The sequence below is a fragment of the Anticarsia gemmatalis genome, chromosome 4, assembly GCF_050436995.1.
Source record: "Anticarsia gemmatalis isolate Benzon Research Colony breed Stoneville strain chromosome 4, ilAntGemm2 primary, whole genome shotgun sequence".
Classification (NCBI taxonomy): Eukaryota; Metazoa; Arthropoda; class Insecta; order Lepidoptera; family Erebidae; genus Anticarsia; species Anticarsia gemmatalis.
Genome location: NC_134748.1, coordinates 1,593,528 through 1,619,362, shown reverse-complemented (window position 1 = coordinate 1,619,362; position 25,835 = coordinate 1,593,528). Strand labels below are relative to the sequence as shown.

At 35.6% G+C, this 25,835-nt stretch overlaps 4 protein-coding genes across 7 annotated transcripts in view; 3 read left to right on the top strand and 1 right to left on the bottom strand.

Annotated features, from left to right (window-relative positions):
• The first annotated feature begins 299 nt into the window (after positions 1-299).
• On the top strand, positions 300-6,490 carry LOC142972164 (dynein axonemal light chain 4). Its single transcript, XM_076113018.1, has 2 exons — positions 300-593; positions 4,216-6,490. The coding sequence occupies exons 1-2, from the start codon at positions 525-527 to the stop codon at positions 4,462-4,464; spliced, it is 318 nt and encodes a 105-aa protein (XP_075969133.1). The 5' UTR covers positions 300-524; the 3' UTR covers positions 4,465-6,490.
• Positions 6,491-7,197: 707 nt separating this feature from the next.
• Git (ARF GTPase-activating protein GIT1) lies at positions 7,198-19,357 on the bottom strand. 3 transcript variants are annotated; one of them, XM_076113014.1, is made up of 12 exons: positions 19,164-19,357; positions 18,943-19,076; positions 18,479-18,591; positions 17,813-17,993; positions 17,057-17,187; positions 15,448-15,637; positions 15,142-15,214; positions 14,838-15,032; positions 14,297-14,433; positions 13,627-14,118; positions 12,823-13,062; positions 7,198-12,490 (listed from the first exon to the last, which is right to left on the bottom strand). In XM_076113014.1, exons 1-12 carry the CDS (start codon positions 19,225-19,227, stop codon positions 12,317-12,319), a joined length of 2,124 nt encoding a protein of 707 aa, XP_075969129.1. In that variant the 5' UTR covers positions 19,228-19,357; the 3' UTR covers positions 7,198-12,316. The 3 variants fall into 3 exon arrangements, with proteins under 3 accessions (XP_075969129.1, XP_075969130.1, XP_075969132.1); XM_076113015.1 differs by having other exon boundaries at positions 7,198-12,487; XM_076113017.1 differs by having other exon boundaries at positions 13,687-14,118.
• Positions 19,358-19,617: 260 nt separating this feature from the next.
• Positions 19,618-22,317, top strand: Ost48 (dolichyl-diphosphooligosaccharide--protein glycosyltransferase non-catalytic subunit Ost48). Its single transcript, XM_076113013.1, has 7 exons — positions 19,618-19,805; positions 19,935-20,173; positions 20,469-20,711; positions 20,962-21,105; positions 21,298-21,459; positions 21,657-21,887; positions 22,023-22,317. The coding sequence occupies exons 1-7, from the start codon at positions 19,676-19,678 to the stop codon at positions 22,179-22,181; spliced, it is 1,308 nt and encodes a 435-aa protein (XP_075969128.1). The 5' UTR covers positions 19,618-19,675; the 3' UTR covers positions 22,182-22,317.
• Positions 22,318-22,698: 381 nt separating this feature from the next.
• Positions 22,699-25,835, top strand: part of LOC142972160 (leucine-rich repeat flightless-interacting protein 2-like) — a 31,575-nt gene continuing 28,438 nt past the window's right edge. The window contains exons 1-2 of one of the 2 annotated variants that reach the window (XM_076113008.1): positions 22,699-23,018; positions 25,524-25,624. In XM_076113008.1, coding sequence (XP_075969123.1) covers positions 25,547-25,624 — 78 coding nt within the window. In that variant the 5' untranslated portion in view covers positions 22,699-23,018; positions 25,524-25,546. Of the gene's footprint in view, positions 23,019-23,342; positions 23,362-25,523; positions 25,625-25,835 lie in introns of those variants that run through there. The other variant, XM_076113009.1, reaches the window with a different exon arrangement.

Genomic DNA, 25,835 nt, shown 5'->3' with positions numbered 1-25,835 from the left:
GAAAAAAATATGAAAGCAATATTCATCACTCATTATGTACTTAATATGTACCTAGGTATATGTAGTGTCATTATGTTTTAACTTTGACCGGCATGTGAGAACAACAAAAAATACAAACACAATAGTAATTGTATAATGACTTTCATTTTTGGCATCGTAATAAATCGTCAATGGACCTACGCGCCAGGTACCTACCTAATGATAATGATGTTATAATCAAAGGTTGAATTATCTTCACAAATGTGAAGTGGAGCTCCCACGCACAACCTTGGAGGACATACAATGGTCATTATTTACTACCATTAGTAGTTTTGCAGCCAGTGAGTCTGGCTGGTCGCATAGTGCACTGCGTTGAGAAAAATCAATCAGAATCTTCCCGCCTCCGTCGGTTTCCAAGGCAACGGGTAAACAGTGGGGAGACGTTGCACTCTACGGACGACGTGTCGCGTATCGACGAAAATATTAGATTGCATTTGCGTGTTTGTGTGATTGTGTTCTCAATAAAATTTGATATTTAATGGACAATGGGTGACGAGGCTGCGGCTCCAGGAATAACAGTAGAAAAAGTGGTCCATACGTATCCTCTGATCAGGGTAAATATTTTGTTTGTGTACCTTTTGTTTCCAGTTTCATGTCTAAATATGGCAAAAAGGGACGATTATATAACGAAAAAATGTATTCAAATGAATTTAAAAGATATGTCCTCAATTTTAATTCAGCTCAGCGGAAGATCCAGCCGGTATAGTGAATTTTTAGGTAAGGTACCTAAGCACTTAATTAATTATTATTGAGTAGTGCATTTAATGGTCAAAATGCTGTTTCTAAGTTCCCTTTGTATCTAACTCGAATAAAACGGCTGGATCTTTCTGATGTTTTACTTTGGGACTAAAAGAATCCTAGAAGTAAAAAAACCGCCGCAATGTTTCAAATCGAACAAATGTTTACGCAAAGGGGACTTTTTAAATTCTTGTACTTAAGCTGTGTACCTACTTATTTCTTTGTGTAAGTACGATCAAAACCATGTCTGTATTCTGAGTTACTGGGGAACATGTTCAGTGTTATGCATTACTTAACAACCACCTGATTCCAACAACCCTTAGATTTCTTTGAAACATTCTGGAACGATGCCAAAGTAGAGAGCGATGTCTTATTAACTAGGTTTTCTTGAAGGAAGAGAAACAAATAGTAAATTAAGACACTAATTAGGTAGGTACGTGATTGTCGTATCTACGAATACTTATGAGAAGTTTCGTACTTGAAGATGTCGAGAAATTTATTTGTGTAGTGCTTAAATTAGGAGCCGATTGAAATTCTATAATATTATCTTCTACGCGATTGGTAATTTTATAAGTTTAATTAGGTACATTCTAATGTCATAACTGACATCTATATTTTGTTTTTGATTTCAAAACTTTAGTAATTCGTTAAGTATCCTCTGATCGAGATAAACTCGTAAATAGAGACCAATAGTAGTCGCCCTTGCACTTATAAATACTTGCTTGATTAATTTTCAATGGCTGCTTATTACAATAGAATGAATAGAGATATCGATCAAACGGTGATAGATATTAAATTTCGGCGCACAGAGTCAAGGTCTGTAAGTGGAACGAGTGTCGCAGAGGAGCTTCACTCGACCGGAACTCAGAGTAGGTGTAGGGTTACCCCCGTTCTCGGATCTTGTAGTCATTTTTATGCGGTTAAAGATGTTAATATTATGATTTTGTACGGAACTACGAAACAATTTATAAGTAGGGGAACCTGTTGTACCTTGGCACTATGTGTACCTAGGCCACTGGGCTCGTTTTCATATATTCGCGCGATACTAAATTCTACTGTTTATGGTATTCGATATGTCACTACAGACTATTCAATGTGTAGTTAGTCGCATACCGCCATTAAGCCGGTGTTTGGTGTTATCGACGCTGAAACTTTTTTGTGTGAAAAAGTAAGTATTTCTAATATATTTTGAAGTCTAATAGTTTTAAAAGTTTTCTAATAGTCACTTAACTGTTATATGCTATCGGTTCTTTGATTTTACAAGTCTCAACACAATAAAAAACTTACGAGATACTTTACCTTTAAACTATAAAAATCCACCGTTTTAGTGAAGTTGGAGTAGTGTTGTACCTCGGCCACTGTCGATCAGCTGTACCTTGGCCACTGGCCAAGGTACAGCTGATCGACAAAAAGTTAACAAGAACAGAGAAATTTATTATGTTCCAGAGATACAGAAGTACTGGGATTTCTACTAAATGCTTATGGCTGAATAATATATCTACATTATTGATTATTGATAGTGTTTTTATAATAGCTAGTCCAAATGACTGATTAAAATTTAAGAGAGAAATAATAATTTATATATAGGTAAAGATAATTGTTTCAATATTTTGTTTTCCATTTGCTATGCTATATAGGTATATTGATTTGCTATATTATATTATGTGATATCGTCGCTGCGCCTGCCAAGTTCCACATGTGTCTTTTGTGAGATTTTGGAAAACTTTTTTTTTATTTGGGACACAAGATTCATTTTTTTTAACATCAAAATACACATATGGAGTTTGGCAGGCGCAGCGATGTGATGTAACGAAACGGTGGCAAAAAGTTAGTTGTTTTTGTTTAAATATTTTGTTTGAAGAGCATAAAAATAGCTATGAATATTATTTTAATTTTGATCATTTCTAAATGTTGATCATTTGAGAATTTTTAAAATGTTTTGTGAAATACTTTATACTGTAATAATACTGTGTACTGTAATAAATCAAATATAATGATTTTAGTTAACAAAACTTGATAATTTGCTTAAATTACCCCCAAATTTCAATGTGTCCTAGGTACAACGTACTACTGGCCTAGGTACATAGGGTATGTTGTACCTTGGCCACATTTCCCATTTTTTTCTAAATTTAAAAAAAATATGTAAATATTAAATATACATTTCTGATATTTTTTTGGTGAGTACCCAAATAATTGTCATTTCAAAATATGCAAATATGATTTGTGTGCTGCACGTCAAATCACAATAAAAAATATATTTCTAAAAAACCGGCCTAGGTACAACAGGTTCCCTTACCTAATTTTAATGGGTAATAGAAACATAGAAAGTCAATTTTCAATTAATGGGGCTACCTCAGTAAAACCTTATTGGTAACAGATTTAGGCCTGTTTTATTTTTTAAAGTTAAGTAACTAGTTTATTTATACATACATATATAGGTTGATTGAGTAACTAGGTACATAACTATGCCTGAGTGGTAGTCTCTACCTAAGTAGATATATGCTACAACCGAAGCTCCATATTTTATAACAAACATCACCCTAAATACTTAGTTAAGTGCCTTCTCGAGGGGGAGAACTTAAACGTAAATTAAATTAGAACTAATTAGAACATTCCCAGCCGATGTACCCGGTCTACCAACCTATTATTGCGCGTCTATCGATCTCTACGTCCATCCATATCTGCGATCTGCGTACGTATAAACTTTGATCTGCGCTATCCCCCAGCTAGTGCTTTGCAGTACATTAGGGATGATTTTAAAGCTCAAAATACTCAATTTTAAGAATATCTTTTACTCCGTCTTATTGATCTATTTTCCTAGCCTAGTTGATTAACGTATTGAACAAACATTAATTAAGTGCGAGCAAGTATCCTTTACATGACTCTAAATTTCTTCAACTGGTTGTTTTGCAAGCAAACATTCGGCAACAAATCTCTCTTGTACAAATATCGGTATAAATTGCCGGATGGTAGCGAGTAAACATCGTGCTCGGACAGCTCTCAACTCATCGACGCAGTGATGGTTCATCGTTCACTGTTTATTTTGGCAGGTGGACCCGACACGCTCTCTCATACATTTCATTTCACTTGTATACGGTTATGTAAAGTGAAGACAACTAAACATAAAACACCTAGTTCGGTAATGGATTTGCGTTTGCGTGAAATGAGGAGCCGATGAATGTTGCTTTGGAATGTTTTTGTTTTCATATTTTCAGTGCTCTGTTTTTCCATCGATATTGTATAAGGAAGTTAGAGCCGGATTAAAATTAGACTGTAATAATAGGTAGGTACTACTGTTTCACTTGGCAGCTACGTAATGAATCTTAGGGATATTGCAATTAGGTAGTTGTTATTTAGCTTTAGCTGCAGCTGCAATTTGATGACCCATCAGCCTGAACAATAATTGCGTCATTATATATAATTGTATTTTGTTCCCAGCACACGGATATGTCGGAGGAGATGCGTATCGAAGCCGTGGAGTTATCAGTGACAGCTTGTGAAAAGTTTTCTTCGAACAATGAGTTGGCAGCTCGTATGGTCAAAGAGTCTATGGACAAAAAGTTCGGTCCAGCCTTTCACGTGGTCATTGGTGAGAGCTATGGCTTCGAGATCACCTATGAATGTACCACCATCTGCTATATGTATTTCGGTGGAAACATAGCCGTCTGCATATGGAAGTGCTCTTGAAATTGTGCTACGTACAAAGGTTTAGAGATTACGCACTATTTAGTTGTTATTTTTGTTAACTTATGTTTAGAGATAATTAGTTTTTGTGCTAAGTATTGCAAACAATGCAAAAACCAAGATATTACTGACTTATTACTTTTAGTCCGGTAGCTCTACTTTAAAGACCGCGGGGGTACAAAAGCAGTAGGTTTAGCTTTGAGACTACATACTTGTTGGTAGGTGAAATATCAAAATTACAGGAAGTCTGAAGTACTAAAAACATTATAGACTATTTAAATAATAATCAGTTCTCGTTAAATTGTAAATAGAATTTCTTCTAAATGCGGACGTTACAGTGTGGTTCCAGAAAGTTGAGCGCGTTTTAAATTTAAACAATGCGCTGACGTCGTGTCGTGTTTCATATGTAAAACGGCTCTTGACACGCGAACCGACGTTTTTATTTTATAAACATTTCAAAGAAAACATTAGCATAAACGCGGAAAACATGTTTCGGTCGAGTTCTAGGGCCTTTTTCAATGTGTGCTGAATACTTTTGCAGAATGCATAGCCCGATAATACTTACAACCTAAGCACAAAAGTACTTACTCAAGTAATTTTACCAAGCTATACCTACATGCCAGACACATGCTACGTACCTATAATAAATTAAGCTGGGATCTGGGATGAAAAGCCCCTAACTAGGTAAATAAATTCCAGTCACGTGTGCACCCTTTCCACTCGATCCACCCTAGAGCCTGCCACCCTCAGGTCCAGACACATGCCCATAATTGCTACACATATCGACACCTAAGTACCTATCTGGCAGCCATCTGCGATTTTCCCTTTGCATATTCTGAGGGCGAGGGAGACTGAAGGGTGATTGAAGGTCAAGTGTTAACTGTACACTATAGGTACATTGTAGATGAAATAAATATTGTGATGAAATATTGCAAGATTTACTATAAATTTTGTGTATTATTTTATGCATTTACTCCATTAACTAAACGGGGTCAATGCGAAGCGAAACTTGAGCCAAAATATTTGAATGTAAAGTGCAAACATAAGAACATGGCCATTTAGGTTTTAATCGCTGCTTGGACAGTTACGAGATTGCACACTTGTGTGGACATTTACGGCTTAATACCTATCTAATTTTGTTATGTTGCATAGGCCAAGCGTTTTAGATTAAAACAGCGGCAAATGCGGGTTCGATTCTTGCAAATTTTTGACGCTCAAAGACTAAACACACGTAATGTTAAATAATAATAAAAGTAATAAGTATAATCTACTTGTTAGAGGTAATGGTTATGGCATCTAGGTTTAAATTTTGGAGGAAATGATCACATAACCACTGACTCTCCTCTAGTATGTACTTACTACCTAAAATGTGTGTTACAACAATGATTGTAATGTAAGGTATCTGTTCCCACGGCCGGATTCTAAATAAGTCTACCATGGTCTATAATGGGGTACGTACAAATTAACGAGTATCTCTACTGCTTCTAATTAAAAACTTTAAATAGAAACGTGACTATAGTGTACGATTTTTTTCGGTACCAACATACAATACCGTTGATAATTACAAAGTCAGGGTCAAACATGGTCCAGTAAATGTATTAATCAAATCATTTGTACCGATATAATGTAACAATTTAACGCTACAATCGTTGATTGCATAAAAAAATGAACCCACGGAGTGTGGAGCAAGCTTTTTTGTTAATTACTCTAAAGCCTTGACGATGTATTTGTGACCACCAGACATCCTTTTGTCTAAGTACTGACTCACAACTTACCTAATGAGAACAATCTAGCTAAACATTCACACAATTTTGTCAATTATATGTTTTTTTGATGTAAATAATTACTCATGTTTTATAATAAGATACTTTTTTGTATTACGTATGAGCAAACGTACAAAATAAAATCGAGGCCATATTACTTACCCGTGTTGAATATAACGTGTCTAATTATGTATTGTAATAATTATTTTAGAACACTATTATGATCGTGTGAAAATTTTATAATGGAATAAAGTATATTTTACAATTTTGATTGTTTAATTGCAACCAAATTAAAGTGTCGTAATTTGTGTTGAAATGTGAATCTGACTCGTTATTTTAAAGAAATGGTGTCACAGTCATAATTTACAGTTTAAGTTTGAGAATCATGCACATTACTTATTGTTGGTAAACAAGCACATAAGATAAAAACCATGACGGTTGAGTGTAAAGCTCCCTTTCCTGTTTTCATCTATGTCAGAAAGATTGTTTTGTGGTAGTTGCAACAACTGAGCTTCTAGCATGATTATAACACAGCGACACTATTAACAAAAAATGTCCATAAAAACGTCTCTTTAACTTGAAGACTGTAGTGTCCAAAGTTCTAGAATACAAAGTCCATGTTAAGTTACACAAGACGCACATCGTACGATGTATAATGTAGGGGTTAAGGTCGGTGGCAGTGCACAGTGCACATTCACAGGCCCTGCGGGACAGTGGTGTGACGTCATCGGAAGTGCGGGCACAGGTCGCGTGCGCGCACACCCACTCAAAACGCGGATACCAGCGTGACATGGCGCGATTGTCAATGTATCTTTATTACTGATTAATTCTTATTGGTGATTAGTTTGATAGATCTTATCTTTGGGGTTTCTTTATTGTAGCTGCAAGCGAACAAAGGGGTTTGCTATCATAATGAAGGCGAGACCGCGAAAAGATTGTTTTTTTAGTGGTGTGAACGAAATAAAACAAAATATTGATTTCAAAATTAATCAATATAATAAATTTTAATATGTTAAACGTTAAAAATTTCAATAAATTTCATACGAATCAGCTTGAGATCATGTTTCCGTAGCTACATTGATATCTATTTAGTACAACTAACTACCAAGCTGTAAATATGGCTCCGAGATTAGTTTACATAGAATTTCATACTTAATTCGTGTTATGTTCTCCACCCTAGTGCGGGCTAATAACTGAATTATTGATCAGAATATTAATTTGTAATCTTTCTATAACTTAATTGAAAGTCAGAAGTTTGGATATTTCTATTCTGATGAACAAATAGCGCCATATTTTGTAATGTATTCCCAGCTAATCATAATCATCAATTAATTATCTGCGTAATAATAAATAATTCTACGTAAACTCATCTCAGAATTGTTATAAAACTTCTGCAGTAAATGCACATCAATTCTATTTAGTTAAATACTTTAGTGTTCATTTGTGATTCAGCGTGCTGCTTAGCTGTATAACGTACATACGAACAAGCGAAAAAATACATCTATTTTAGTAAATAAATCGTTAAATTAGAATTCCTTATACAGGACACTGATTTTCTATAACAATTTGGTATAAACTGCAAGTAATTGTTTACCCGAATGGAAATGCAGTAACTTCAAACCTCGCAATGTATGTTAGGCAATTTCTGTTTAGACAACGGATCAACAAATTATCTTTGCCTTGGTCACGGAGAATTGCCTTTTGTGTTTAAGGTATTCCATCATTACGTAGATACTAATATTGATTCTTAGTCATGGTCGCTTGTCGTATGTACATTACCGCTTCAATATATAAATATAAAGCTATACAATATTGGTGGGAACGTGTATATATGTACAAAAATACAGAAACAGGATCCCATCACGAATGCTTACTAATCTACGTCTTTTACATAAACATTGGCACATAAAGTGATCACATAATACTCATACGTATATTTAAACATACTTATACAGTAGTACCAAAGCTAATATTGTTATATATAATAACCACAATAGTAAATCCACCTTGTTATCTATACAAATACCTATCTAATACTCGATTGCAAGAAACAATCATATGGAACATTTAATGATCAACCAATCATAGAACTGTACAGTATCGGGCTGAATGTATACGAATCGAATACGTGCGACAGTGTACGTGCACGTCGTAGGCAACGGTTTCGTATAATCGAAGTTAACCGAACATTTCCGATGTGTTTCGTTCCGAAAGCTCCCTATTACTTTCAGGCTATGGAAGATATTTGTGTAGTTGAAATGTTTGTAGCACATTACTTGCACAGTGTAGTATTATGACTGTTTCTCGTAACCGAGTTATAACAACGTAATATAGTTTATTATGAAACGCTCATATAAAATCTACGAACCAATAAACTTATCTAGGTATACTAACAAATGTATGAATATAAAATTTTTAGGCACAATTTGTTTTATCAAGTGTACTGGGTACTAAGTATCACTGGGATGGATAGGAAACTATTATATGAAGCACCTCGATATAGGTATCGTGTAGGAGACAGTACTGTGCGAAAAAGAAGTATTGCAAGTGGCCAATTTTCTTTACGATGCAGTTGATACTATCATTATACTGACTATTGTTTAGTAAGTTAGATTTTCTTGGAATAGTATTTGTTTTTATCTTCTGATACAGACAAGTGACTGAATAATATTGTTTGGTCAGCTTATTAGATCTTTTAACAGGACACATAACTAGAATTGCTTTCTTGGTTTTTAATGAGCTATGAATTAAGCCTTTAACTATCTAGACAGGGCTCATAATGTGTTTTTAGTAAAAAAAAGTGCTGATATGTAATTTACAGACATAAAAAAATATCCACTTGCATCACCCCCAGTCGCACAACATATCGAATCACAAAATAGAACAGAACACTAATAACAAGATAAAGTTACAGAATAGAAGTACATAGAAGCGTTATGATAATTACTTAGAACATTACATTATACAGAGAACACATCGAATGGAATGACACAGTGTAAGTAGAGAAATGCAGATTTGTGACAGACGAAGGTACGTTGGTGAACTTAATATAAAGATATATACTTGACACTGTTTGATAAGACATACCAGCTCCAGAGAAAAAGGCTACATTCCCACGCCTTTTTGATACTAAAGTTGTCCACTGTGTGACGCTAACCTCGGTGGCTTACGACGGTCGAGCGTACGAAATACACGATGTTGTATGAGACACTGTACGGCAACGTTGACGTGTGCGACAGATTTTTCTATGTAATACGCAACCGACGGTGCACGGTTTGAAAGTATTATAATATAATGTTTTAATCGTTTGCCACAAAGTTTTTAATCCTGTACCTTGAATATGGCAAAGAGTGCTGTGCAATTAGCAAACATACAATAATAGATTTTTGTATTGCTCTTACTTTTCCACGGCATGTCATCAGACAGTGTCAAGTATGTTTGAGTAAGAAAAGCTTTGGTTAGACCAATTTGAACGATTTACAAATGTTTACTACCCGCGCGGGCATGGCACTTGGGTTCACCACCACGATCACAATGTGGCCGGCAGCCGCGCACTGGATAAGTCATTGAGTTCAATTCCAATACAGCTGGACTTGGTTTAATTTGACTCACGATAATAATTTGCTGGTAAGATTGGCTTGTAAGATCAAAATGAAAATTAAAAGTGATCTGAGATATAGAACTGTCATCGTGAAACTACGTAACAAAGATTGTTTTGACTATTTGTGTTATGTAAGTTTCTTGTATTAGTTTCGAAATCATGAGTTAGTTTAGAGGTTTTTGTTGCATCTGCTGTTCTCAAACCAATAACTCATACAGTACGGCTGCCCATATTCTAACACAAAACTCGACTGCGTGTGTATACTTTGTCAAATTCACAACAAAATGATTCTATTCCTACCCGACATTTGGCAACGCAGTCGAGTGAATACAAAAAATTACAATAACAATGAATGCATCTTACTTGTTCAAACATTTACTTACAAACTTATACATAAAAAGAAAAAATATCTTTCCTTTACTCCTCTTATCAATGCTGTTACATACTGAATGCGATCCTTAATTACATTACTTAAATAATCACTAACTTCATTCATTACCTAGTCATTTTACTAGGTATCTTATGATCAACCTTAAGCGAACGCGCTAAGGTACAAAATTGAATACTTTTCACTTTGAACATAACAATTTGATATATTTTGTCTAGCTAATAAGCGATGCAGTTATATTAAGGTACATCAAAAGCGTAAAGCATTTTGTAATATCCTTTTTATAAAGTCTAATTTGTTTATATAACGATTTTGTGAACAGTGAAACATGACCATAACAAACAATCATTTCAAACGCCTATGACCCGTATGATGCATATTTTTTTTACTGTTATATCCATGAATGCCTTTCACAGTTTTCGACAGAGACCAAAGAACGGCACTTGGTATGATCCTTACAACCTTTCCTTGCCTCATTCACATCCATACATCATGTGATACAGGACCGCCGGGAAAGAGGCATGTATGTATTTTTAATTGTTTATCCATGCGTAAGACATCCCTTGCATGTCAGAGCAATTGGTGGTTTCGCTAAACGATGATATGTTTGTTATGGTCAAGTACCACAACATTATACATGTATTTAGCACATACTCCATACAATGGCTACACGCCAATAACAAAGCTCCATTCTAATGTCTGCAAAACTTCAATCAACATTCAAGATATAACCTCTTTTTACATTTTTTCGTCTTAAATATTGATCAAAGTATTGTCAAACAGTGCATATTCTAACATTCAATAATAATTTCTTATATTACTTTGTCAAATTGTCGAGATCATATAATTACATAACATAATGCCTTACTCCATGTATTTATAATTTGAATCTTTATAATTGTTTATTTTGTATCACATGTACAAGTTCTGTTAAATACTCTGCTTTACTTTTAAATAAAGAGAATCTGTGTTTCAAAAGAATGGCTCTAATCAACTTGGCGAGGTATGTTTCACAAATGAACTTGAACAAATATTAGGTACTTACTATTAATCTTTCAAATGAAATGTAGATTTTAACATCATAAGTTAAAAATATGCATTCATAACTGCAACCCACCCACCCCTATGGGAAAACGGCGTGATTTTATGTATGCAATTGCAACCACTATTTTGATATTTCAAGAGCATATTACATTTATGTACTGTTGCAAAACTGTTGCCAAACATTGTCAAAATGCAAAATTAAAGCCATTCTTTGTATATTAGTTTCCATGGCAATAGTTATTAAAATCTTATTGGTGGTACAGTGGAACACATTAGTTGTTAACGAGCTACATAATGCTAACACATTAAGACACTGTTTAGCCTCGATGAGCCAATTTATTTAACTACCTCTTTACAGCACCGCGCTAAATATGCTACTCATATAACCCTTGTGATGTTTATTATAATATTTACATAAAAATCTCTGTCCGTTTCATTAAAAAGCATAGATATCACCTCTTTAGTAAAATATCTTTTCAAGCAGTTTTGTATTCATTATAATAAAATGCAACAAAAATGTGCGGTTGTTTTCGAAATCTCATCATTCTAAATCACATTATGACATAATTACATAAGGCTACGTCCACACTGATAGACTATACTGCAAGATTACTTTTAGTTAGTACTGTGTGTAGTGTAGTTACTGCTTAGTTCACAACCGAACGTAGTGCCCGCATGGCGCCTTTGCTTAAGTCTGTAGACTAATAGTGCGCACATAGCCAAATATTCGTATTTCCATTTAGATGATATAATTCAACTTGATATTTAAGTAGACAATAATCATTCATATTTCGCACATCTGTTATAAACATTCATATAAGTAGTGTGTAACAAAATAAAATGAAGTAGTGAATGTAGAAATGATGTTGAACATATCGAGTTAACAATATTTAACGTGTATGTATATTTATAGTGATGTTAGTCTAATCATAGTCATCAATACTCATCAGTTTCACTTTGCACAATGTTCGTCCTTATTTTCACTACACTGCACTGTCACATGTTATGACGTCACAGGTGGTTGCCCTACACGGTGGTGTAGTGGCAGCAGGGCGATCGCTATGAGTCTGGCTGGAAGTGCGTGACGAGCAGCTTGGTGGCCTTCGCCAGGTCGTAGGCGGCCGCGCGGACCTCGTTCAGCGGGGACGGCGCCGAACACGCCAGTGTCACCTCGTCGCATGCTGTACGGAGCTCGCCTAGAACTAGGTTTAGCTCACGATCTGTGCTCACCTGCTGAAAGTTACGGAATTTAGTGGAGACTTCGTACTATAGATAGTATGCTTACGTATCTCGATAAATATATTTTTTTATACTTCTTTTAGTAGCTTGATCACTATGGATATCAGTGAGAATAAATCACACGTCTACTTATTTGCTAGTGGTGCGAAGAATATACATATAATATGCTCCAATTGAAACAGTTTCCGAACTACGCTATTTAAATTACGGATTTATAGATTAGTCTTCATTCAGAAGCAACATTTAATTCGTTGCTCCAACAGTGATATGAATATCATTCTATATTAGTCCTGCACTCACAATAGTAGAAATATACAAATACATACTTGTGGGAAGAGCGCGAGCAGGCCCCTCACGGCCTGTCGTATAACAAGTCCTCGCTGCTGCAGGCGCGGGTGCTGGTCCCTGGCCGCGGCCCACAGCTCCGAGATAGCGCGCGTCACACTCTCCGCACGTCTCTGTACCACCTCCGGGGAGGGAGCGCCGCCCTCCGACATGTCTTCAGAACCCTCCGCGCCGAGCGATAGCGGGGATAGTGACCGCTCCAGACTTGATAGTGTGGTTAGCTAAAGGAATGGTGAACTTTATAAAATGTTTTGTTTTGTTGTGACTCTATGTTATTGTAGACTTTATGCTGTAGTAAATAGAGACTAATATTGATTTCTAAAAGATTGTGTCAACTGAGTCTAAATGTAGGCGAAAAAAATAAAGTTTTTTTTTCAAGACAATCGTATTTACGTAGGTAGGTATTAATTTTATCCATTTTCTATTTTCGTATACACTTAGACTACATAAGTGAAGAATACGTATCGATTAAAAGCAGTTTTACAAGTTTTGTCACGGAAAAAAAGTAAATAGTACGATTTGATATGCTCTCTTCACTAACATCAGTTGACAGGGTACATATTAATAAAGTAACTACAAGTTAAAGAGGTTAAACTCATTTATATTAAGCTACTGGACACCTCACTACTATTTATTAGTTACTGCTATATAGGCCAATTTGCTTTAACAATATAGTGACGACATAAAACTACAAAAAAAAAGAAATATAAGTAATGTGCTTATCTATGTCACTATATCGTTAACGCGAATACCATAAACAAGTTAGTATAATTAAAGATTAGTACCTGGTGTTTAGTAACCTGCCAGTTATTCTTTGGTCCCTCCCTAGTTTCATACATACTGACCGGTCGCTGGGCCGCCTTGGGAAGCTTAGCGTCCGGCTCCTCGCGGCCGAACTGTTCGGTCTCTAGGCTCTTGCCTCTCTCGGGGCCTTTGGAAGCTTCTAGAACATTGCTAGTGCTGTCGTTCATTGACATCTGTGACGTCATACTCTGGTCATCATCCACGCTACTTGTAGTTTTGAGTACACTGTTCTCTTTAGTCAGTTGTTCGACAATAGTTTGTAAATTCTTGAGTTGGTTCTTAAGTTCAGTGATGGTGGAGTCTTTGGTGTGCAGTTCCTTGCGTAGGTTCTCGATCTGGTCGGTCTGTTCGGGTATGGGCGTGTGTGTGAGGCGCGGGGGCGAGTGAGTGCGGCGCACGTCCAGCTCGGATGGGAGAGACGGGTTGTAGGTGGACGATACCGCCTCCCCTGTCCGCGGAGCTATGCTCGATAACTGTAGGATACAACGCAGTGCTATTAACTAAGCATTTTGTTACATTATTTTTCAAGCGTTCAGGAAATGAACATTTTAGTATATTTTTCTAGGTTGTGATCAATGCATGGTATACGTGCACGTGAAACACGAATGTATACGCAATAGTGTACAGTGTACGCAAGCAAGATTGACTTACATCCAGGTCGATAGGTGCAAGTGCGGCGTAGTCTTCGTCGGAGGCAACCGAGTCGTATAGCGGCTCGTCGTCCGACATCTGAGAGAAGTGCTTCAAGTGACTCGCTGATAACATCGGGTTCATTAGTGTCGTGGGTGCTGTAACACAAAATATATGCAAGCTTAATAACGATCGCCATTCATTGAACTCTATAATCCAGAGCTATCCTGTTCAGGATTCGCTTTCTCGAGATGTTATGCAACAATATATTAAAACGTGATTATATTAGAACCATATTTTTCAATGAATGATTGCAGTGTGAAACTTTGCCGATATACACGTCACACTAAAAATAAATAAATAATAAATATTTCTTTATTGTATCTCAATTTTACAACTTTACAAATTGAATAAATAATTTATGATTGATAACAATAACTGTACTGAGTGTCAAACACCAGCCAATGTAAGACTTAACTTCAAGATCGAGTTAGATTTAGTAAGCAAACAAATTATACTATTATCAGCAACTAGTAAAATTATTCATCATTATTTTTTATACCTCTGGGCTGCAGCGTGGCAATATGTTGTCGTCTCGTAGCATCGACGAGTACATCTCTCAATAATGTGGCCATCTCGGCTGTGGACAGTCTGGCGAGTTTCTGCCTGCCCTGGTTACGTGGCGCTGATAATGCAGGGTTCACCGGCAGGAATACCACGCCGCTACGTTCCAGACCACTCGCGCTTGTCTGCCAGACTGATAAACAATTACTTATTTAATTGAATTATTTTGTACAGAATATTCTGTATTGCTTTGTTATGTGTTGGTATGTCTGTATTCAAATCATATAATCAATCATACTTACTTGCTTCTGTTTCCCTCCGGTCAATTTCATCGTAAATATCCATAACTAGTTCTTCGAACAGATGATTCGGTAACTGCAAAATACAAGTCAATCTTACTTCAAACATGACGGATAAGTAAATACAGACTCGAACGTGTACGTAAGAGCGTGTACGTGCGCGACAAAAAAAATGTACGTTATTGACTACAAATACAGTCAACTGTGGGCAGACATCGGGTGAATAGCTAGGTAGATTAACTACAAAAAATTATGTGTTGTTATAAAGGTTATTTTTTAACTAGTAAGCTATATCATGGAAGTACATACAAGCTGCAGTTTCCCGCGCGCCGCCTTGGCGACGTCGGTCATCTCGTGCGTGTCGTGCGGGCGCGGCAGCATGTAGTGGCGCCCGGCCGCGTGCGCGGGACGCGCTCCCGTCAGGAAGTAGATGAGGCGGTCCGTGGCCTCGTACACCAGCTCCGTCACGCGCTCCGACAGCTCCACGTGACCGCCTTGTCTATGTATTACAAATTATAGTAATACCGACCTTTTTACTTGTATAAGCTAACCCAAATTTTTAGTTTTTTTATTTTTTTTAAGTGGCGTAAAGTCCTTGAAGATAGTACCGGTAGTATTTTTTTTTGCAGAAAGTCTTGGAACGTAGAGTTTTGAATTGGTGTAAATGTTGTAATTATCTGGTCTACCACAAATAATGGCTGAAATAGATGTTATGGTGTGATAGTAAAGTAGTTTCCGATTAGGCATTCTAACTTTAAATACAGTTCAATCTCAGTAAAACATTGTTTTACAAACAGGTTTCAAACACTCTATATTCATGGTATAAGACAAACACACATACATAACACAATAACCACATAAGCAGTGAAAGGTGTCATGTGAATGTACACTAACCATCTAACATCAACAACTTATAACTTCTTTCATTAGCATATAAAGTCTAAAACAACCTTGGCATTACCATATTAAAAGGATTAAGTTATAATCATGCACCATTTTATAAAAATATAACAATGACAATAAAACATACTTTTGGCAACCATTATCATAAATCTTGAATAAATTTGACACTATTCATTATGTTGTTATGTCCAAAACTAGAGCTATATTGTGCAAACTCGACCACTTTTATCTCAATAGTTGTTAGGATTTATATTGATTATAGAACAGTAAATAAAACAAGACAAGGGATCCAAAATGTTAAGCCAAAAACTATGAAATCATTTCACCAAGCTTTGGTGAATTTTCACATGCCTCACACTACCATCTGTCCCAGAAAACAATTATCAAATTGGCATACTAAAAGACTTCTTAGATTGCAGCCTACCTGCATACCTGTACCTTTATGTACTAAAATAATTGTTTGCAAAATATTCACATCAATTCAACAAAAACTGCACTCACACACTGAACAATGTACATCAAATGCTGATGATGCAATATGAAATCTATTTGTTTACTCTTACCTCATGCATGAAGATTTTGATTACATTCTTTTGCATGTTATGCATTCTTTATGCAACACAATCATCAATAAAGTGTACCATTATGTTTGGTCTTTGTTAACAAAAAGATTTGTAAGTGGGTGGATTTCATTAACTATAATTATGGATAAATAGGTAGGTAAGGACAATGCAATGTCAGATTTAATGTTCTGCTAATAATGTAGTGGGTAGAAATAAAAGCTGTTACACAATGTCATTAAGTTATAGAATCTAATATGTTTCTAAAGGTATAATTTAATATTAAGCAAATAATGACTGTTTGCAAAGGTACTCATTTACTATTATGGTCACTAAAATCCTGCTGATGTATAGTAGTGAGTGTCAACCATGCATTATAGTTCTACAATAATATTCAAACTTTTGATGAACAATTACAAGAGTTATTAGAATAAACATCTGTTATTTCTTTATACCTGGCACAATCGGCAGGTGTGTTGCCGCCGGAGTCCCGCGCGGTGGGGTCCGCGCCCCAAGCTACCAGCAACTCTGCTTGTGCTGGCTGTCCCGCGCGACATGCTACGTGCAAACACGTCGATCCTTTTTCCTGTACGTGAAAACAAACATTGCATCAATCAAATGAAATGAAATTAAAAATATTATAGAAAATGTCTTAACCCTCTACCGCATGAGCCCATATAATATGGTATTGCACTTTTGAAATTATATTATTTCTAAAAAAAGTATAATGTAACAATCAAACCTATTTTTGCAATACCATATATGGGCCTACAAGCAATAGAGGGTTGAGAAAATAATTAGACAGAGATATCTTCTCTAATCATTTAAATAATCCATAATGTTTCAAGTAAAATCAATCAAGACAGTCAGAATTAACAGTCTGGCAAGCTGCCATTAATTGAGGAAATGAGTTCTCGAAAAACAAAATAATGAGAACTAAATGTTTTATCTTATAAATACACATTAATTTGAACCAAGTGATGTTGATGGAAATTTTTCAAATACTTTGAAATAATACAAAGTATATTTGGACATCCAATGTATTAAACACATAGCAAGCAATGCTTTGTTTAAGGTAAAACAGTTAATATAAATAAGAAGAGATACAATAATTATGTCTTAATGGCTATTACAAGTATCAACATTTCATCTTAATAAATAAATCATTGAGATAATATTGTTAGCTCTTATCATGAGTGTGTATACTCTACCTGGTTATAATAGTTAGGGTCAGCTCCCTGTGCCAGTAGTCTCATGGCAGTGTCAAGTGAGGAGCTCCTCACAGCACTGTGTAGTTGTCTGCCCAGTTCACTTGGAGGCTCATCCCTTCTAGCTCTCAGAACATACGCCAGTCTGAGGTGCTTTGCCAGTATGAATTCTGACTTTACTGGGCTACAAATATAAATATAGGCAATTATTTAACAATAAATGTATTTGGTGAGGAATTGTGGTAAGATAACATTCTATTGTTATAATTAATTTATAAGTAGCAACAAGACAATGACATTTTCCTTGAAATTTTAAAGAGGCGTAATAATAATATTGTTTGTGATCTATATAATTTATGTTTATTCCATCTGTATATTGAATGATCATTGCTTAGCACAAATAAATTTCATTTAGACTTTACATTGAAAATTAATTAGAAAAAAGAGGAACTATCCTTTGATCAAAATAGCCCCTTTCCAAGTAGATCATAGTAGTGTAAATCGACAAATAATTTATTCTAAATCAAGGCATTTTTGTCTTGTTTTCGTACAGTGCAAAATTATCTGTGTAAACAATTAATATATTACGGTCACACTATCTGACATAATGCACTGATAAACTATCAGTCAGTCAACAATCTGATAGACAAGTAATTAGTTCATGCTTACTGTAACGGATCCTTGGGTTGCGGTTTCTTGCGTAGGTGTTTAGGTGCCGATGTGTCCAGTAATGAATGTTCCCATATACTGTTGACGTTTTGTGCTGTTAGAGCTTGCACCATCTGTGTCAAATATTTATATGAACATCAATTTTATGTACACATGTCATTAAAGACAAAAAAAATATTTAACTGATTTTTTTCTTTCATTTATTGTAGTTTTAAATGTTTATGTATAATATAAACATAACAATTGATAACTGTTATACCTACATTACAAGAGCAACTAGACTCATGGTTTAATTAAAGTCAATTGTTCTATATGACTAAGCAACAATATAAACTACAACCAGTAATAAATCTGCAAATTAGGGCAAAGTTTATGACTGTGCCCTTTTAAATAGAGCTGGTATTTATTACATACTAGCTGACCCGCGCAACTTCGCTTATATTTATTACATATGAAGTACTTACAGCCAGTAGAGATGGTGGCCAAGAGCCTTGTCGTAATGACTTAACGTGTGATATATGTCGTCCCATACTGCGGTGGACGCTACAGCACTCGGCACACAGCAACAGCCCGCGGTTAATCGACGCCCATGACGGATCTACACACACAACACACCACATAAACCACTTGGCCATTAACACCGGAACAATTAAAACTATAACTAAAACGGGAACATCGCCCTGACCTGATGCACCACAGTCGGCGCAAACTTCCACCGAAGAGCGGTGTTTAGACCGCGATATGATCATTTTACCAACACTTATGGAAGACTCCTTATTGAAACGACCTCTCCTTACGTCTCACTTTACTTATTTAGCTAATTCCAAGAGCAGGTTTTTGATACAAAAATAAATCATTTTACGAAACGTCAATCAAAATAAATTGATGCCACAGATTGTAAATTTTAATTTCAATGTTACCAACGTAACAACATTATCTAGGTACGGTCCACTGCGATAATAATCTATCTCTATTATTAATTTAAATCCCATTGACAAATAATTATCATGAAACTAATTTAACGCTGGGCGCAGAAAGTATAGCTAACAAACGATTTAAAGCTCTTTATTATTATAGTTAGTCAGATTTAGCGGGCCACTCTACCAAAACAGATCAATGATGTGTGATTGTCTATGACTTTTACGTACACGTCATTGAAAAATAATTTTGCTTAGTTTCGGGTTCTAGTTCGGCAAAATGAAGATTTCAATAATTTTAGGAATTATAGCTAGTTTTACACTAGCATTAGCCGAACAAGAAACTTTAGTTCTTGTAGATAATCTTAACATAAGGGAAACCCACTCACAATTCTTCAAATCCCTGCAAGGTATGTAAAGTGATAAGAGCCGGCATTGCTACATTTTGTACAGGAGACTTTGTATTGTGAATCGAAGGACTACCTATAGAAGTTAGTGCAAATTACCACCTACATTATTTACTTATTCTACACTTTCAGATAGAGGATACAGTCTAACATTCAAACTCGCCGATGATGCTAACCTCGTCCTGTCCAAGTATGGCGAATATTTGTACAAGAATCTGATCGTATTTGCGCCGTCCGTGCTCGAGTTTGGCGGTCAGATTGACACTGAGGCTATCACCAAGTTCATTGACGATGGAGGCAACCTGCTCATGGCTGGTAATGCTGCCGCCGGTGATGTGTACAGGGAAATCGCGTCTGAGTGTGGATTTGAGGTGACTATACTTATATCGTTGTAGTTGTGTGTCTAAGAAACGACCTCTTACTATGACCAAGAGAAAATAGTATGGACACCTTGCACTTAATGTAAAGATCCAATCCCTCTAACTCTCGGAAGAGATTGTAAAGTAGTAGAGGGTGAAATTAACTTTGATTTACTGTGTTATCATTCAACTATTAACTGCTTTGAGGTGCATTTTTAAATCTGACATAATACAAGATTCCACTAATCAAATAGAATGAACATGAACTTAAATCAGTAAATAACGACTATATGTATTGTTGTTTTAGATGGATGAAGAATCGGCTGCAGTGATTGACCACTTCAACTATGATGCATCTGATGATGGTGAACACACCAGGATTGTGGTATCTCCCAAGAACCTGATCTCATCTCCCACCATTGTTGGCGACCAGAACTCCCAGCCCCTGTTGTTTGAAGGCACTGGTCTTATCTTGGACAAGGACAACAGCCTGGTGCTGCCCATCCTCACTGCTGACTCTACTGCTTACAGCTACAACCCCAAGAGCCAGGTCAGTGAAACTTTAGAATAATACCTGTAATTTGAGATATGTGAGGAAAATATGACTTGTATCTGGACATTCATTAGTTAATGCATTTACTTAATGCATCAGTACTACAAAATTGCTTTAAAATATAAGATATTTAAAGAGCTCAGTGTGAAAAGTATTTAATATCTAAAGAAATAATAGGGCTCCTATTTAAATGAACTTAGAAATGTTTATAATCCACTTTATTTATTGCTTTTGTTTGTTGTTACAGGTGAAGGAATACCCACACGCCGTTGGTCGCAAGACAGTGCTGATAGCTGCCCTGCAGGCCAGGAACAATGCCCGCATTGTCTTCAGTGGCTCTCTCTTCTTCTTCTCTGATGAAGCCTTCAACTCTGCTGTTGCTAAAGTTCATGTAAGTTTTGTACCAGCTAAACAACTAGAAGGGTACTTGTATTATTATAATATTAACAGGCATAAGTAGTTAAAAAAATGACAATATTTTGTCTTTTTATTGTCAACAATTAGTTTATTGCTGCCTATCAACTATTTCAATAATAATTTAAAAAGTTCCATAGATAATCTTTACCATTTTTTATTTGTACAGGGAGACAAGGTAACTTCAAACCAGTCAGGCAACAAAGTGCTGTCAGTGCGCCTGAGCGAGTGGGCGTTCGGTGAGCGCGGCCGCCTGCGCGTGCGCAGTGTGAACCATCACCGCGAGGGAGAGAAGGAGTCCTCCAACACTTACACCATCACTGACACTGTTGTGAGTATAACATATTTTGAGGTTTTGTAATTATTGGTCAGCAGTAGTTTTGTTGATTCATTATTCTGGATCTGAAATATTGAAGATAACAAAAATATCTTTGTAAGATAAACTCATTATCCTTCTTTGTGTTGTGCAGTTGGACAAGTACATTCACCAGTTGTGAGTTATGTGAGATTAACATTTGCTTTTTACAGGTCTACAGAATTGAAATCGAAGAGCTGAAAAATGGCAAATGGCAACCTTTCGAAGCTAAGGATGTCCAGTTGGAGTTTGTGCGCATTGATCCCTTCATCCGCACCACATTGCAGAAGAAACCCAATGGTGTCTATGAGGCCATCTTCAAGGTCCCAGATGTATGGGGAGTCTATCAGTTCAAGGTTGATTACGACAGAGTTGGATACAGCAGGCTTTATCATTCAACACAGGTATGATAACAAAAATTTATCTTATTATAATAAAACAGTTACAGTATACAATTAAGCAGTGAATACAAGTTTCGGAAGGTTTTACCTCTAATTTGATTAGTATAACATTTGTAATAAACCGTATTCTTCTTGCAGGTGTCAGTCCGTCCTTTGCAGCACACTCAGTACGAACGCTTCATCCCCAGCGCGTATCCGTACTACGTGAGCGCATTCTCCATGATGATTGGAGTGTTCCTATTCTCCTTCTTCTTCCTCTACTACAAGGAGGAGCCCACTAAGACTAAGAGCGAATAAATTATTTATTATTCTTTGCATTTATCATCATTCAAGCTATAGTAAAGTGCAGTGGCACAAATCTCTACATAGGAGTGTATGAGTGTAGAATGTGAAATGTTTGAAATATGATTTTTAATAAAATATGTGTACTACATTGGTGTTTTTTATTTCACCTGTATTATTGTTACATACAAACATGCTGGACACGGAGTAGACGTTCATTTAAAAAATGTTGCTGTGGTCGCGCTACCGACCGCGGCCTTAGTCCAGCGAAGTAGACTGACAGCAGTATGCTATAATATGGCAACACTATCCTATGAATAAAATATTTAACTATAAAATACAAGAAATTCAAATAGGCAAATATTGACCTGTGCATCGAAAGAATATAATAAATTACTCAAAATTTATTCCATTCATCACAAATAACATTGTTGTAAAATGAACGCTTCCATAAGTTTAATTGACATTCCAACGAGCTGTTCTCGAACGCAACGGTTTTAGATGGAAATGGCATGCATGTCATACATGGCTTTTGTAAAAATTAATTTTAGTAAAAATGGCATAATTTACAATTTTCACGTTATTCAGGCCTTATAATTAATTATATGAATTTATACTAGTGCCAAATATACCCTAACATTACGCGGATAGTGTGAATTTAACATAGAATATATGTGAATCGTGTAGGCAGTGAATTGGTGTCGCCGTATTTCTTAAAAATTGCAAATTTTTTACGTTTCTTTCGCGCTTGGGTGTCGATTAGCATAATCGTGAGATCGTGTCGGGACTGATGACCGATAAGTAGGTGATAGTGGTCGCTGCAGTGATGTGTTTACATCTGTAACTGTCTCAGTAAGTATGCTATGATGTCATTGTAGTGCTACCATAAAAAAACCGTGTTGGCTTTGTGCCCACCCGTTTCCCACTGGACGTGACTCCAATACATTTTTGTGGAAACAGGCATGTGAGATAAGCGCAATGAACCCCTTAGGTTATAGTCAACCTGTTTTAAAATTTATGTTAATTAGTACATTGTGGTCAGGCTGGAGAGCCGCTCTGTTTATGAAAATTAGTTGTAAACTGTGTGTGAGGTGACTGTGTGAATTGAGTTCATGCATAATGTGATCTGTGACAATCTCATAAAAGTATGCAAACAGGTGTTGTGGCATTTAAATTGGATTAAGTGGAACCTTCAGTAGGTCATGTGTTGTTGTACTTGTGTCAATGTTACAATGTTATTCTGTGGTTGTATTGCATGTCTCATATATTTATAACACTAACAACTGCTTGTTCTATTTGTGATACAAGTATTATATTGATATAACAAGTCCTTATTATGGAATGTAACACTTTATTATTTTAGTTTTACCTGTGACTCAGTGCCCAGAATAACATGGAACAATACCATTTACCTGTTGAGTCTAATATTAGTTGCTACATAATGTCTACTGTGATACAGTCAATATAACAATATCTGTGTTTTGTGATGACAGTCTGGTTAAATATATCTTAATAACTATCATACTAGCAGAAGAGTTTGGTAAACAATACACAGATGATTGTCTAATTGCTTATTAATAGTGTAGTGATAACCACACACAACTAGTGTTAACTTAATTATGTGTTGTTAGTGGCAGAATACAGGTAACACACATTTTATAAACTAGACAATAATCTAAAATATCAAAAGATTTGCTAGAGCACAAGTATCTACTACCATATAAACAATAGATTAGCATAGGTTAGCAGTAAAGTGTGTTCAACTCTATCTTTTAAAATAATACTACTTGAAAAGGCCCCATGTTGTTATACCTATGTGAGGTATATGAACTGAGTCCTTTTTTAAAAAGCATATTCAATTTCACTGTTATCAGAATAAAACTATACTTATCAAAATAGAAACATTATACATTGATTAATTTAGGTCATAAATTCTTCAAAGTTTCATTTAACACAAAATACTCAAACAAGCTATTAACAAAATAATAAGTAATTAACACTGTATTGTAGCTTGTTAAGTGATAACCTTGTTGGGGAGTCTCTGTGTTGCCTCGGGAGTGATAAGGCATGCATTGTGACACATTGTCACACTCGCAGCCAGCTATTAACTCAAGGTTGCATCACATACATTGTTTATTCTAACTACTTACTGTACTAAGACATATTTGGATACTATTTAAATGTGTTATCTGTGCTTAAGCTGATTAATAGTAATTAATTGTGTGTAATAAGCACATATTGTACTGTATGAATGTGTTCTACACTGCTTAGGTTATTTTTGTGGATAGTGTACTGTGTGCTGTTTATCAATAGAATTTAATATTTTTGAATGATTGAGGCGATTGGCTAGCAGTAGGACATGTTTATGACTAATAGAAATAAAATTAAGAAAACTAATTAAGTAAGTTCACTAGTTAAATAATAAATAAGATTATATTTTTCTAATTTTAGTTAGCTTACAATTATTTTAGCTAGCATACTTAAGCCAATATTATGTGTCTTAAGGAATTTGAAAAGTCTCAAAAAATTTAAAAATTAATCCTCAGATAAAAGAAAAGATGACCTGAGTATTGAAAATCTGGTCTTGAGGAAAATAAATTCAATAAAATTTTCTCAATATACAATAATAGACTGTGTTAGGAATTTGGTCCAATTTCAAACATGACTAAGAATAATGTTTAGCTGTAAATCAATGTGTGAACTACAGGAACTATGTGTGGCAATCATTTTCCTGTCTCAGTTAAACTTATACAAATGGGCACTATGGTTTCCCGGTTTTTCCTTATATCAACAGAGATTACTCGGACTTAACCTTGAAATTTGTGATTTGTTGCAAGTAAACAACATAATTTTTATTAAACCTACCTATATAAAACAAGTACTTATTTTAAAATTTTTGAAAATCAATCCTTACTTGGAAATATATAGCTAGTTTGTTTTAAATACTAACTGCTCACAATGTGGAACCACACAACATTATACAGAATCAATTATTTTTTAGGATGTGTTGCCCTACTAACAATCTTGAATTACATGCTGATAATCAGACATTTACAACCATTACAAACAACTTAACTACTAAAGTACCTTAGTATATTGATATGCACAACATTACAAACATGTAAACTATGTAATAGTTAGAAAGAATAAAACATTTGGGCAGTTTAATAACAAATGTAAGTGCAAGCAAGAGGCTCTGCCACAAATGACATATTATGACTTAGTTCTTATGTTTGTAAAGACCCGAGTTACGTACTTAGATATTATTGAGACTATTTGAGGCCATGCCCAATCAGGTCCCGATTTTCTTTAGCAATCAGTAAATAAGAGGTGGTTAATGTATTGTTGTTGTTTCAGGAGTGTGTAGTGTTAGTGGTGAGATGGATCCGTCGCGGCGCCAGCGCACTCAGACCAAGGCCACGGCGGAGGAGCAGGCCCTCGACCAGATAGCCAAAGAGGTCAGTTACACAAACATTAACACTTGTTAGTTAGTTAACTAAGTTATATAGCAGTAAGCAGAGTTTTCAGAAGTTTATCCCTAGACCCCGAAATATTTTAGCTATTCGCCTATCATATTTTATAATGTTTAATGATAAGGGAATAGCTTAGTAGCTCGATTTTGGATTTTGCCAAATGTATCCCTAAACCTCCCTAAAATATGATGAAGAT

Coding starts and splice junctions, on each gene's coding strand:
- LOC142972164 (XM_076113018.1), top strand. CDS start 525: ATGGGTGACGAGGCTGCGGCTCCAGGAATAACAGTAGAAAAAGTGGTC. Junction 594..4,215: donor ATACGTATCCTCTGATCAGG/GTAAATATTTTG, acceptor TTTTGTTCCCAG/CACACGGATATGTCGGAGGA.
- Git (XM_076113014.1), bottom strand. CDS start 19,227: ATGATCATATCGCGGTCTAAACACCGCTCTTCGGTGGAAGTTTGCGCC. Junction 15,638..17,056: donor ACACCTGCCGATTGTGCCAG/GTATAAAGAAAT, acceptor TGTAATACATAG/ACAAGGCGGTCACGTGGAGC. Junction 15,215..15,447: donor CGCGCGGGAAACTGCAGCTT/GTATGTACTTCC, acceptor TGTATTTTGCAG/TTACCGAATCATCTGTTCGA.
- Ost48 (XM_076113013.1), top strand. CDS start 19,676: ATGAAGATTTCAATAATTTTAGGAATTATAGCTAGTTTTACACTAGCA. Junction 19,806..19,934: donor ATTCTTCAAATCCCTGCAAG/GTATGTAAAGTG, acceptor CTACACTTTCAG/ATAGAGGATACAGTCTAACA. Junction 20,174..20,468: donor CGTCTGAGTGTGGATTTGAG/GTGACTATACTT, acceptor TTGTTGTTTTAG/ATGGATGAAGAATCGGCTGC.